This window comes from Budorcas taxicolor, chromosome 17 (genome assembly GCF_023091745.1).
Source record: "Budorcas taxicolor isolate Tak-1 chromosome 17, Takin1.1, whole genome shotgun sequence".
Taxonomy (NCBI): domain Eukaryota; kingdom Metazoa; phylum Chordata; class Mammalia; order Artiodactyla; family Bovidae; genus Budorcas; species Budorcas taxicolor.
In genome coordinates, this window is record NC_068926.1 from 35,442,401 (window position 1) to 35,457,696 (window position 15,296).

The 15,296-nt window shown below is 39.0% G+C and overlaps 1 protein-coding gene across 1 annotated transcript; it reads left to right on the forward strand.

Moving 5' to 3' along the window:
- The first annotated feature begins 7,197 nt into the window (after positions 1-7,197).
- IL21 (interleukin 21) lies at positions 7,198-14,306 on the forward strand. The gene is made up of 5 exons (XM_052655132.1): positions 7,198-7,365; positions 7,472-7,507; positions 12,149-12,304; positions 14,115-14,192; positions 14,283-14,306. Exons 1-5 carry the CDS (start codon positions 7,198-7,200, stop codon positions 14,304-14,306), a joined length of 462 nt encoding a protein of 153 aa, XP_052511092.1.
- Positions 14,307-15,296: the final 990 nt, after the last annotated feature.

The following is a 15,296-nucleotide window of genomic DNA, read 5'->3' on the forward strand; positions in this document are numbered from 1 at the left end:
CACATATGCTAAAGACACAGAGGTTTAAGGATATTCATTGCAGCGCTGTTTGTAGGAAATAAAAATTGGAAATAATCTAAATATCTATCACCAGGGTTATGAATAAATAAATTATAATATAGCCATACAATGGAATATTAACATCCTATTTAAAAAAGATAGCCCTGTCTTGATGAAAGTGAAAGAGGAGACTGAAAACATTGGCTTAAAGCTGAACATTCAGAAAACGAAGATCATGGCATCTGGTCCCATCACTTCATGGGAAATAGATGGGGAAACAGTGGAAACAGTGTCAGATTTTATTTTTGGGGGCTCCAAAATCACTACAGATGGTAACTGCAGCCATGAAATTAAAAGACGCTTACTCCTTGGAAGAAAAGTTATAACCAACCTAGATAGCATATTGAAAAGCAAAGATATTATTTTGCCAACAAAGGTTCGTCTAGTCAAGGTAGTTTTTCCAGTGGTCATGTATGGATGCAAGAGTTGGACTGTGAAGAAAGCTGAGTGCTGAAGAATTGATGCGTTTGAACTGTGGTGATGGATAAGACTCTTGAGAGTCCCTTGGACTGCAAGGAGATCCAACCAGTCCATTCTGAAGATCAGCCCTGGGATTTCTTTGGAAGGAATGATGCTGAAGCTGAAGCTCCAGTACTTTGGCCACCTCATGCGAAGAGTTGACTCATTGGAAAAGACTCTGATGCTGGGAGGGATTGGGGACAGGAGGAGAAGGGGACGACAGAGGATGAGATGGCTGGATGGCATCACCGACTTGATGGACATGAGTTTGAGTGAACTCCAGGAGATGGTGATGGACAGGGAGGCCTGGCGTGCTGTGATTCATGGGGTCACAAAGAGTTGGACATGACTGAGCAACTGAACTGAACTGAACTGAACTGTGTGAGACTACTCTATGGATCACTGTCTCTGACACACTGTTGAGTGAAAAAGAAAAGTTGCAGAATATGTATGTGCTGTGCTCAGTCATTCAGTCGTGTCCGACTTTCTGTGACACCATGGACTCCAGTGCACCAGGCTCCTCTGTCCACGGGATTCTCCAGGCAAGAGTACTGGAGTGGACTGCCAAGCTCTCCTCCAGGGGATCTTCCTGACCTAGTGATCAAACCCGGGTCTCCCACATTGCAGGCGGATTCTTGGCCATCTGAGCCACCAGGGATGCCCAGAATATGTATGATAAGATTAAATTTTTATATAAAAAAGCACATTTTTCCTGTCTATATCTTTGTTCCTTTTCTATTCTTCTCTATCTCCATCTAAAATTCTAATTCCTTCAATATGTACGTTTATATCTATGCCTCTATATGTTCTAAGTACATAGGTAAAGAATATACGATCCTTTATAAATTCTCAAGAGTGCACCTAGAAAGTGAAAATTAGGGGAAAAAAGAGAGCAATTTTATCTTATTGTATTTATTTAGAAAAATGAAGCAATTTTAAATTTTGCTTTTTACTTTACAATTCTTTGTAAAGTATTTGAATTCTTTGTTTTATGATACACATGTATTACTTTTGTAAATACAAAGATTAAAAGTAATAATTTTCCCCAGTGTTCCTCATCCCTAGAAACAGAAATGGCTGTTCAGAATGAGTGAGACATTCAGCCTTCAGATTCCTTTCTCTGATATCCCGACACTGCCCCTTGGAGGATGTGGGGAGAAGGTTCCTATGAATGAGAAACCCAGCAGACACCTTAGGAAGGGGACACACTGACAGCAAAGGTCAATATTGTATTTCTTTATTTTCATGACTGTGTGTTGGGAGATGCAGGGTCAAGACAGATGTTTATAGCCACTTCTCACCCTAGGGAAGGAAATAGGTGCAGGTCTTGAGTCCAAAGACAATAGCATTCCTTTGATTAGAGCTGTTGGGCAGGAGACTAGGAAGGCTGGTGGAAACTGTCTTATCTTGTGTGGCATCAGGATGGAACTTGGTTGAACGGTATGGATCTTCTGATTCTTTTTCTCCATACTTTGTGCCTGGTGGTCATGGAATGATGGATATGTGATCTGTAGCCTCACTGATGGGTGTCACGGTTGCCTAAAGATAAACCATCTCCCTTTGGCCTATAGAGTGGCACCTACTACAATAAAGTCTATAACTCTAAATACCAGAGACCGCCCTTGGCAGAGTTTGTCTGGCAGGATATCTAATTCTACCCATGAAAGGCCAAGGCAAGTGAAAGCAGAAAGGAAATACTTGACACCCAGTGGTCACAAGGAAGAGCTGTGCAGACAGGGCAAGAGAGCTGGGCACAAGGGGTAACCAGTGCCATCTCAGACCTAGCACATCTCTCCCAGGCAAAACTGTGACCTAACTTCACTCACTTCATACTTCAACCCCTCCTTCCCTTTATTCCTCTCACTCCCAGCCTGCTCTCCTTGGCTGGAAGCTTTCCTTCTGTGCCCTGGCCTCCTTCCTATCCTGACCAGGTGGTCTATAAGCATAGTCCATTCAAGAAAATTCTTGAAATGTGTCCATGAATCCTCTTGGGTGGGTGACTAAAGTTTCATGCTTTCGTGGTGATGACCTGGGTTATATTCCTGGGAAAAGTACATGTAGCAGGATCTACCACCTCACTCCAAGGTACTAAATAACCATGGAAGTGAAGTGAAAGCAGTGGGCTTGTTACACAGTGTGGCTTCAGCCAGGTTGTTGCCCCTTCACTAATCCTGCCACACCAGCAGCTGCCACTTTTGTGCATGGTGCTGTGCAGATGCTGAGGAAGCATGGATCCACACTGCCCTTCACAGAAGCCTCTGGAGCCTAGAAAATAAAAGAAGCAGCTGCCTGACATTTCCTTGGAGAAGCAGATGAAATTTAAGGTTTTCTTCTTCCTACAAACATAAACACAAAAATTTGCACAGAATTTCAGAAGGCTCACGGAGGCCAAGATGTGCTCCCCTGCGCTAATGGGAAAGGGCCAGGGAGGAGCTGCACCACCAGGGTTTTAAAAATCTAAGCTCAGATAAAATGTGTGAGTCACTCGGTTGTGTCCACTCCTTGAGACCCCCATGGACCCCATGGAGCCTGCCAGACTCCCCTGTCCCTGGAATTCTCCAGGCAAGAACACTGGAGTGGGTTGCCATTTCCTTCTCCAGGGGATCTTCCTGACCCAGGGATTGAATCCAGTCTCCTGTATTGCAAGCAGATTCTTTACCATCTGAGCCACTAGGGAGGCTGAGCTCAGATAGGATATGCGTTTACACATCATTCTTTCTCCTTTCCTCCATCATCCCTGTTTTCTCTCCCTCCTTAGGAATAAATCCTTGATCCTAGCCTTGCTCTTCATCTGGATGTAACTAGATGCTGTTGAGACTTAGCGTGACACTTTCAGATAAAATACAGTCAGTTCTGCTATAATGTGACATACACTTTTCAAAAACCAAGTGTACTGTATAAAATCGCACAATAAACACCACAGAGCTTATGGGGGAAATATAATTAAGGGCATGACACTGAAATTCTGTCAGTGATAAAAGATGACAGGAACCTAATGAAGAAAGACATCAGTCTTACACATGTTACATGGTTAAGAAACACATAAATACTATAATAAATATGGCATTTTGCCTAGGAAAAGACCCAAAGTTTGTTCATGGAGGTGAGTGCAGGAAGAGTCACAGCTACAAACTATTGAGAAATGGCAGCAGAGGCTTCCCGGGATGGAAAGCTGTTTAAACACCAGATATGGACAGTTAGCTGGTGAGTGTTTGAGTTGTGTATGCATTTTGTATATTCCTAAATGGCCCAGTTCAGCTGGATTCTGCATTTACCTAGCATTTCTTGCAGACAAAATCACATATGAGGAAACACAAAATTCTGATTATACTCAAATTGTGCCCTGGTATATTTGTCACGGTGAGATAAATTCTCATTTTCAATACAAATATTACGCAGGACTGACTGAATCTAAATAAAAAAAAGATTACAATCTAAAGAGTAAAAAGCCATTAAGACCACAATGAAATGATGCTGTAAAAAGGTAGCAGTAAGTTAGTATTTCTAAGCAGAGAATACATAACTCAAGTATATCTAAGTCTCTTTACTTCACCCTAAGGTCTGTCTCAACACAGTGATAAATTGTAGCACAATGCAAATTGGGCTCCATAGCTTTGAAACACACTGTCGCTCTTGAGTGAGCCCTCTCAGCACCAGGAAAAAGTTGTTAAAAGACACCCAGACTTCCTGGAAAGTCCTCATTGGACATTCTTCTCCTTTATATCTGGTATACCATACCCAATAGTAGCTACACTAATATTACTTTCCTTTCTTCTTTATGATTCCTGATCCCTTCTACCTGCACCCCAACAGCCCAGCAAACCAAATTCTAGCCTTTACTGCTAGTAAGTCGCTTCAGTCGTGTCCGACTCTGTGCGACCCCATAGACAGCAGCCCACCAGGCTCCCCCATCCCTGGGATTCTCCAGACAAGAACACTGGAGTGGGTTGTCATTTCCTTCTCCAATGCATGAAAGTGAAAAGTGAAAGTGAATTCGCTCAGTCGTGTCTGACTCTTTGCGACCCCATGGACTATAGCCTACCAGGCTCTTCTGTCCGTGGGATTTTCCAGGCAAGAGTACTGGAGTGGACTGCCATCAGCCTTTACTAGTTCTCTCTTAATCACCTTTTCCTTCTTTTCTCATCCCTTTTCCAAAAGTAAAAATTCCACACATAGGTGTGTTACTTTCCTATTACTACTGTAACAAACTACCACAAACTCAGTGGCTTAAAGCAACCCAAATTCATTATTTTACAGTTCTGGAAGTCCAAAATGAGCTTAAAGGGGCTGAAATCATGGTGTTGGCCGCATTCCTTCCGGAGGTTCTAGGGAAGAACCTGCTGTTTGTCTTTCCCAGCTTCAGGAGGTCTTTGGCTTCAAGCCCCATATCACTCTGACCTCTGCTTCTGTCATCACATTTTCCTTGAGTCTGACACACCCCCTCCAAACCCACCACTTCCTCTTACAAGGACCCTTGTGGTTATATTAGGTCACATGCATAATCCAGGAGAACCTTCCTCCCAAGATCCTTAATGTAATCACACATGTAAAGTTCCTTTGATTACCTTGATGGTAACATATTCACAGGTTCCAGGGATTAGGACGTGGACATCTTAGGGTGTCATTATTCAGCCTACCACACCAGCAGTGATATTCAAAATGCTTAACAACCGAAACGCTACTTAAAGCAGGGGATCTGACTTTCAGAAAGGTCTTGGGTCTTGATGTTAGAGTGGGACCATGCAGATTCTGGCGTGCTGGTTGATGGACTGTGGAGGGCCAGGAGGTCTAGGGTGACAGTGAGGCACTCCAGAGTTGGGACAAGTGATTCTCTCTAAGCAGCACTAAAGACTTCAAAACTTTCTTATGGCAAATACAGCCACACCCATGCATTTTGGCTGATCTACCTGTGCTCTTCCTTCCATGGATCAGCTTAGCTTCTCTAGGCTTTTATGAATTTTTCTCTCTACCCTCATCCATGATCAGCACACATATCTTCTGAGATTTTATTGTGTGATGTACTTGGCCCTTTCCCCCCTGAAATGTCTAGTTAAGCCTCATTACAACCCTATAATTAGATTCTATACTTATCTTCCTTTTGCAATAACATATCCAGGGGCATATGTACAACAATTAATATGTAACTCATTGTTAGGGCCTGGATTTGAATTCAAGCACTTTGCTTTAGAAATTGGGCTCTTAACCACTGTGGTTAGTATCTTCAAGGAGACTCACGTCTCTTTAACAGATAAAGAAAGCATGAACAAAGCTGATGCGGGCAATGTTGAGATGCAAAGTGGCAACCCCAAGTCCAAATGCAGTTCGTGGGTTTATACATCAACCCTACCCTGTAGAAATTTAATGATTATAGGGAGGACTTCTTGATTACATGGTAAGATTTTTATTACTCTGTAGGACGAAACCTGAATACTCTTGAATAGATATTTATAGTATAAAGATTAAAAACAACCTTCAAAGCAAGTCCAAAGTCCAATTTATCTTAGCCACATAACATTTTAGAAAAAAGTATGGCTGTAAGCATGTGATGAAATAGATGAAGAAACAAATGGATAAAAAAATCCATAGCCAAGAGTTTTATTGTAAGACTCAATTGACTGTGCTACAATACTACTTCCATGATTCTATAATATCATATTCAGCTTTCTCAAATGAGTAAAGAGTAGCAGGGACAGGAGAAGCTGAAGAGAGGAGGATGACAGACCACTTGTGGACTTTGAGCCTTTCATTAATCTCTATCTGATCATAGTTAGAAATGTATTGTTCGTACCCAGAGAAAATGATATCTAACAGAAATAAGTAACACTACTCAAAGAAAAAAGGAGTCGGAGATATTTTTGGATTTTGCTGTTTGAAATAAAATTTTGGTTTGGAGAGGAATGAGTATTAGCTTTTTCATTCACTCAATTGTTGCATTATTTTTTAATGAAGGTAGAATGAGATCTTGATTGGGGATGGAACAATATGTATAAATCAGAGGCTGAAATTAATGTTACTTAAAGATGCTTGGGAGCAGAGTTGGAAGCACATTCTACTTTAAACCATTTAACCTGATTAAGAAACTAAAATATTCTTGCTAATTTGGAAAATACACTTGATGTTTAAAATTTCCTAAAAGGTAGCTGTCCTCCTACCTTTATGATGGATATTGGATGATCTCAGTCAAAAAGCCTAGTTATTACCATAAGAAAAAGTCCTGCAAGAAAGCACATGTTGCCACTCTACTCATTATTGAAGTGCCCTTATGACTGTCAGAGAAAACAGGTGAGATGCTAGGGCAGGCAGAGAGAGAGAGATCAAAGTGTTTTGTTTACTTCTTTGAAATCTTGTAGTACTTACTATTTACTGTGCATACTTCTTGATTCATGCTGAAAATTGGAATTCACCCATGTCTCTCTTTTTCCTGTCTAAGATGCAGATTGGGCACATTTTGTTAACTCCATCAATCCCTGCCCCCACGCATTAGCGCATGCACACGTATACCTAGCCAGTGGAAAAGAAAAAAGAGTTACTCACATTCATCCATTTTACAAAGATTTCCAGGCTGCAATGGGAGGGCTTTACCTCTCCCTGAAGGATGAATAAATAGGTAGCTTTTCTGACAACCTGTTCACAAACTGAAGTGAAAACTGAGACCAAGGTCTTGCTCTACTGGCACTTATGAGATCCACTCCTGGCAACATGGAGAGAATAGTCATTTGCCTGATGGTCATCTTCTCTGGGACAGTGGCCCACAAGTCAAGCTTCCAAGGGCAAGATCGCCTCTTTATTAGACTGCGTCAACTTATAGACATTGTTGATCAGCTGAAAAACTATGTGAATGACTTGGTAAGGCCATACTGGGCACAATAAAATTCAAATAATATTCTTCAGTTACTATAAAAGGAGCTTTTTGACATAAAAATAACTCAGAACTAATTTTCTTTTGCTCTAGGATCCTGAATTTCTGCCAGCTCCGGAAGATGTAAAGGTAAGACCAGTCGAATTTGTTTGTGAAAATGCATTTGATAAAAGTTTTAAAATCCAATTAAGGAAGGCATTAACATGATTATTTAGAAATAGACTTACTATCAATGAATTTTGTGATTTAATAATTAGTTATTAAATAATATATTTGCTACATAGTTATTTCTAATTTGCCCAAATATTCATTGATTTACCAACAAGCCAATCTATAAAACATTACATACCTTATATGATATATTTTTATCTTCAAGTATCTCTAAGAGTATTCCCAAGTAGTACTGTTGAGACAGAAAAACAAAACTAGAAAATAAATCTATACTATGATCATTTTCTGAACAATGACCAAGTAATTACATTTTAAGAGTCTGTGCATAAAAGTTCTTGAGCCTTCTTTGTAAATCTATGAAACATAGACACAAGCCATAGAAGCAGAATTCAGTTTTTGATAATTAGAAAGGAAGGGAGAAAGAAAGAAAGAAAGGCAGAAAGGAAGGAAGGGTAAAAGGGAGACAGAGAAAGAAGGAATAAAAAGAGAAGGAAAGAAAGAAAGAGTAGATTACAGAACAGCATGGAGTAATGCTGGTATGGAAATCAAGGCTATTCTTTACAATATAATTCCCATATACCTTGGCCTGAATGGGTCTTGTCTTCGGCCTTCGGTGAGGTCTTTTGAAAGGACAATTTTCAACAACGCATCCCGTTATCTTAAGCCATTTAAATCCATGAGGTCCCAGGAAGAAGAGGCGTAGCATGTAGTTCAAGAGTACTGTGCGCTGATCTTTCCCTTGGTAACTTCTATCTAGTCTTAATGTTTGGTATCCTGAGGATATAAATGCATTTGGGGGAAACAGTTTCACTGTCACAGAGCTTTAACTGCATAAATTAGAATAACTATAAAAGTACTACCAGTAATTAGGACACTACAAAGGGGAGACTTATGAAGATACATTGCAAAGAAAACAATTATCGTAAATGACTCTGTAAAAGTTTAGAAAGTGAATGAGTCACAACTATTGCTTTTCTCTAAAATTCACTCTCTGTCTCTGAACCTAACCACTCTCATTTACTAAGTCCTTTTCTAATAAGCAGCATCTAAAATGAAAGTAGCACATTCAGCTTATTGGAAAGACTTTTTCAAAAAGTAAGTCTGTTTCTTAATGTCCTAATTATCCAAACATGTATTTTTCAGCATCTATGTCTTTTGTGTAACTGCTGTGGTTAGAGTCCTTTCTGGAGTTTCTTAGCTGCAGTCTATGACTTGCAAAATAAGAAAAATATCCCATTTTCTAACTTAAGTTGATCCAGTGGGTACTCTTTTTATATGCTTTGTTAAAGCAGATGTTTTTTATCTTATACCATAATGACAGGATTTTGTCTCAGTGACATTGTGTCTATCTAATAATCAGATCAAGCAATGCTACTATGATACAAGTGAATAATGGTATAACTAAGATTTTAAGCCATGCTGGCAGGCAAACCCTGGAGAGAAGAAAATAGATCAAGGTCATAGTAGCGTTATATCAAGTTTTCAGGACTTGCATCAAAGCAGAGTCTATCAGAGATTTTAAAAGATTAAAAAGTTCAATGAAAATAAATTCATTAAAATGTTGCATATAAATGTTGACAGTGATTATCTAAGGTTGCTAATTGGCCTCACCAGGTAACTTTCTTTCTCTTTCTAATTATATAACCAGTGGTGCTCATCTGGTGGTGACTTTGCCCTCTGAGAACATTTGGCATTATCTGGAAAACTTTCTGGTTGCCACAGTTGTGTGTGTGGAGGTTTCTATTGGCATCTAGTAGGTAGAGGCCAGGGATGCTACTAAACATTCTAGAATGCACAGGACAGCCCTAACAACAAAGAATTATCTATCCCTAAATGTCAACAGTGCTACTACTGAGAAACCCTGATATAAACCTAGTTTGTAAGCGGGACAAAGGTAATTTTACCCCATTGGCAAAACTTCCTAGTATGCATGGCCAGGGCTTTCTTTGGAAAAAAAGCTACACAGCTCAAAAGGAAATTGTAAGGAGGCAAGTATTTTAAAATATTCAATTGCAATCAACAAAGCCAAGTGCACCTACTTGCAAAAGCAGCTCTTGACTGTTCTCTGGCTAAAGAGTGGTTGCTCTTGCTTTTGATTTCCTTACTGCTTCCTCTATTCTGCAAAACTAATGCTTCCAGGTGTTAAAGGATGAGGGAAGCAAAGCCGTGCCCTCTGAGTCTGCAAGTCACAGCAAAGGAAAGCAGTGGTTCTGCTCCCACGTGGTGGTGCTGCGCGTGAACTCAGGGTCACCCTGAGTGACAGGGCACCTGCAGCAGCCCCAGCCAAGATGAGCCTTTCCACTCCCCGCCTCAATGCACCCTTCAAGCAGTTAGCAGGGCAGCTTCTCTGCTTCTTCTCCTGTTTGAGGCTGCCTTTGATGTGCATCTGAAGCCGAATCCAGCCGCTGTTTGTCCTGGACCACGGACTGCCAGGGACAGCTGTGCTGCTTGCAGGAAGCACAAAGCAAAATTCCACTGTGTATTGACACGGGTGAGCAAGGAAGCGCAGTAGAGACAGCACAGCCGCATCAGTAGGAGCATCGGCGTCCAGATGCCATTCAGACGTATTCAGAAAGGCTTTCTCAGGTGCAAAATCTTTGCTCACTTGTCTTGACCACTCTTTGCAATACTGTCTTGAGGGAGTTCATTTCGTAGGCCCCTACACTTCTTTGGAACCTAGTTTTCTTTCAACATACACATGTTAATGTTAACTCAGCAAAATGGGCCTCTGTGAGAAATGCTGGTTTCTCAGATCATCACGGATGAAGCAGTTAGTGTTTTCAGTTTCAGCTGGAAAATTTACCTCTTTAAATATGAATATTATTTTTTTCCAGTAAGTTAAGCCGGTTGTGGTCAAAAAGAAGAGAAAAGAAAAAACTTCAACAAACATGAACATGTGGTTTTCAAGGAAAAAAAAGTGCTATAATTAACATTTATAAATAGTTTCTATTAAATAAGCATTTTGGCAAACATATGTAAAGGACATTATTTCACCCTTATGACAGGCAAGCCGCTCTGATATAAGGAAACCAGATAAGCTGGTTTTCGGCTTGTGGCTACGTATGCAAAGCAAATCTGATGGGGTTGTGTCTTAAAGGTGCATGTTATTAACCAACATTCATATTGGGTAAGCATATAGGCTGGAAAATGCAAAGCAGGCCAGATGCTATTTTCAGCTGATTGTCCATGGGAAGATTCAGGTAATATTGTTGTATATATGATGGGCCTTGTAGGAACTGAGAGAAGTTGCAGCTTCTGGATACATGGCAGTAGCTTCATGCACGTTGGTGAAATGAAGATATAGCAACTTTGTTGGGGGGTTGGGGAGAACAGCATCATACACAGGCATTTGCTGACAGAAAAAATTAACCTGAATACAAGTTCTCAGATCAGTGTGAAAATGATTCCAACAAGTCAGTATACATTTTGTTCTTCCAGTAAATTCCATTTCACTTTCAGTTCAATTTCTAAGATTCTGATTTATTCACTAGCCACTGGTTATTTGACTAAACCAAGAATCAACTTTTTGATCCATGATCTGCCAAATTCACCATGCTCTGAGATGTTACTCTTACTTTATAAGGGACAGTCTTCCCTCCCTTGTGGGTGCGGGGGTGGGGAGGGCACATCTCAAATTCTATTCCTCAAGCACTTGATTCAGGCAGATCCCACCCTGACTGACTTGAGAGTGTGAATGGGATTTTAGAAAAGTCACACATGGTCTACGGCAGGTGGACTCTATCTTAGATGTGGAATGTACCATCTGAGGTAGGCACCCACTTCATTTCCCCAAAGGAGGGGTTTTAAACTCACTTAATTCATTTGTCCACTCTGCAAATATTTGTTGAGCATCCACTAGCATTCACTATGCCAGGCATTGTACAGGAAAGGTGTTGTTCAAGACATATATGTCACTATTAGAAAGTCCTATGTACACTGAAGAGAGAAACTGACAAATGAAACAATTTTTAATCAGACTACCACAGCAGAGGGGCTTCCCTGGTGGCTCAGATGGTAAAGAATTTGTCTGTAATGCAGGAGACCCAGGTTTGATTCCTGGGTTGGGAAGATACCCTGGAGAAGGAAATGGCAACCACTCCAGTATTCTTGCCTGGAGAATTCCATGAACAGAGGAGCCTGGTGGGCTATAGTCCATGGGGTCACAAAGAGTTGGACACGACTGAATGACTAACACACCATAGCATAATTCACCCAAAGCTGCCACAAGCCATAATGTAACTCTTAGAGTGTCATAATTTATAATGTGTGTTCTGCAACCAAACTAACCCTCCCAGAAACACCAAGAGTTCTGCCCAACACTCAAACCGCAAAATGACAGGAGGCTAGAACTGTGGCAAAGTGAGGCTCCATCTTCTTGTCTGTGAGACAGGGAAATGTCCTCTCGCCCCTAACACGGGGGAATTTCACATGATAAGAGTCTCCTCTTCAGCCCAAAGATTAAGTAGGACATGAATCATTCCTCATTTGTCTGCTGAAATGAATGTGATCCAAGGCACTGCAAGAAAAAAGGATTGGGAAGGTAATTTTTACTTTCTGAATGACTTTCATTAACTTGCACACAAATAATTTCTCTTTCAGAGACACTGTGAGCGGTCAGCTTTTTCATGTTTTCAGAAGGTTCAACTAAAGTCAGCAAATAATGGAGACAATGAAAAGATAATCAACATATTAACTAAACAGCTGAAGAGGAAACTGCCTCCCACAAATGCAGGGAGAAGACAGAAACATGAACTAGTAAGACTGTCGTTTGTCATCTATCTTATTTGTGCTTACTAACTGTATCTATTACTTTACACAATTTCACACACACACACACACACACACACACACACTCACACACACGCAGCCAGAGCCTCCAGTGCCTTCCTTCCAGTTACATGTTACACCTTCTCATAGAGTGTTTTGAGAAGTGAAATCACCTCTTTTTAGTCCACAGACCTGAAAGTACTAATAGCCAATTTGAAGCTTTCTGAGGTGAGGAAGTCATTAGGCAGAGGATCCAACTGTGACTTAAGAATTAAAAAATATTCTCCTCTCATTATATGATCACATATAACTTGCAATTTTATTAATAAGAGCTAGACCCTAGCTTTCCTACAAGAAAAGAGACAGCCTTCAAGACACCAGGATAAATCTCAATCTCTGCCTTCCTCTTTTAAAAAATATTACCGTCCTATATAATTGCAGAGTCAGTGCTACAATTTAAAGTGATAGACCCCATTATTTGGCTAGGGAATTTCAATATTCCCTAGTTTTGGGGGTCCTGAGAACCTTTTGTATATTTGCTTTTATGCCAACTCATGAGCAATGCTGATAATCTCGTAATTCAAGCACTAATCAAAACCACTGGATGAACACATAAGAGAAATTACTGGAATTTTTTTTCTCTCCCTCTTCTAAGGGATTGCACATGTAAGCAAATGAACTCTTAATTACAATATCAAAATGATTTTTATTTCCTTTGATTGCTTGGCAAGGTTAGAATGTGAAAAGTATCTCTCCAAAATTTTTCTCAAGAAGGAAAGAGCTGAGCCTGTCTCTGAAACAGATATCAAAGAAACAAAACGGTAGTGCTGGAACTGAACTTAGAACTATTCAGCGAAGCACCTTCATCTGAATGATGTGAAAGCGAGACCAAGGATGTTAAGTGACTTGTCCCAAGCCCCACAAATGTTAAGTGCCATTATAAGAATTAGAACTTAAATCTCTTATTTTTCAAATACCTCTCACCACAACATCAAACTGGCATTAGAGATGCTCAATAGCAAGCAATGGTCTGGTGTCTGGTATTCCAATAGGAATAGGATAAAAAACATAAAAAAGATTTTTTTTTTAAAAGAAATATAAGTGGGCAATACACATGTAAAGAATTGTTTAATGTCCTCATGAACAAATAAATGCAAGTTAAGAAAAGAAATCTTATTTTTTTCCAATAAAAAAATTTTAACAATGCCCAATAATGGTAAGAATATTCTATACGAATAGAGATAAAATAGTTTAATAATGTACTTCAAAAGCCTTAAAATATTTTATCATTTTTACTTATTAATTCTACTTTTAATAGTTTATTAAATAAAATAAAGAAGTATATGAAAAATTACTCAGAGATATTCACTGCAGCACTGTATACAATAGTGAAAAGTTAGGAACAATCTATGTGTCCAAAAATAGTAACACTTCAATTCTTTGTATGAATACAAAGCAACCATTATGGGCTATATTTTTGAAGAATATTTAATATGTAGGAAATGCTTGTGATATGTTAAGTATAAAAAAGGCAAATTAATAACCAATGTAAACATAAATGCAAAGAAAAAAATTACCAGGAGGACACATATCAAAATATTGCAGTTATAATCTCTGAGATTAGGATGTCAAGTGATTTTTCTCACTGTTTTTTTCTGAACTATTTCATGTGTTTCTCAAATTTTTTTCAGTGAACATGATTTATGTCTCTAATTGGAAAACATAAAATTTGAATGAACATTTTACTGAGTAGGAAAAACATTTTAGAGAAAATTATTACTCTTTCATTGATTTCTAGACATGTCCTTCTTGTGATTCTTATGAGAAAAAACCACCCAAGGAATACCTAGAAAGACTGAAATCGCTCATCCAAAAGGTATATAACAAATTATATTTGATTTTCTATTTCATCCTTACCCTGATGGCTTCTTAAGTTGAGGTTACTCATGATATTCTATTTTCACAGATGATTCATCAGCATCTGTCCTAGAACACATGGGATATGAAGGTTCCTGAAGATATCACTTGAAGCCGGACACTATATTGCATACTTTAACACAGCAGTGAAATTCACTTCTTGGTATTCCAAGTGGACAAGTACAATGTATAAGTGATGTGGGGAACACTCAGATGAGTGTTCAAGGTCAGGATTATTTCTCCAAACTCACTATGCAGTACTTCAGTTTGATCTACATGCTCTGTTTAGTCAACTTGAAAAGATTTTCTACTCAATTTGAGTCTGATTTCTTATGTTATAGATTTCTATGGCTTCTAAAGTTTTTACTTTATCTTACTGCTCATCTATGACACTTCTTGGAGAAGCTTAAAAATTTTAACCAAAAATTCAGTTTGGGAATTTGTTGATCTTATATTAACCTTGATCTTGATTGCAAAAAGAATGAGGTTTCTGATGATCAAAACTTAAAAGGTGTAATACCTTCACTCAATCTGAAAAATATAGAAGCATAGGGTGAAAATAAAAGTTGAAGCCTTTGTACTTTTAAGTGTTTAAAATTGATATCTGACTAAGTGTTTAAAATCTATACCTGAAGAGGTTTTTTTTTTTTTTTTTAAATCTCAGAATGCCTAACATATAAATATGTGATTTATTTATGTACCTGGGGGATAGCTTTACCAGATGGCTCCCAAAGTTTTGACTTCTTTATTGGAATCTGTCAAAAATATTTTAATACTATACATATGAATGTATTTACGGAATAGACTCTTCTGGACTTTTTTCCTCTAAATGGGTATAATAGTACCTTCCCCAACTCAAGTCCCTTTATCAGTTAACATTCTAAGCCTTTGGAAATGGCAATTAAAATCGGTAGAGGGACATACATTAGATGGTCTTCTGGAACTAAACAGAATTTAAAAAATCTTGTAGCTCTCTTCTTAAATTGTTATAAAGACTGTATGGGAGTGGGCTTCCTTTCTTTCTGCTTTTTAAACAGACAGACATTTCGTGTTTGTATGTTCT

What these genes read in the sequence shown, in the direction of transcription:
- IL21 (XM_052655132.1), top strand. Translation starts at nt 7,198, where the DNA reads ATGAGATCCACTCCTGGCAACATGGAGAGAATAGTCATTTGCCTGATG. An exon ending in AAAACTATGTGAATGACTTG is followed by an intron (nt 7,366 to 7,471) that starts GTAAGGCCATAC and finishes CTTTTGCTCTAG; the next exon opens with GATCCTGAATTTCTGCCAGC. An exon ending in GAAGACAGAAACATGAACTA is followed by an intron (nt 12,305 to 14,114) that starts GTAAGACTGTCG and finishes ATTGATTTCTAG; the next exon opens with ACATGTCCTTCTTGTGATTC.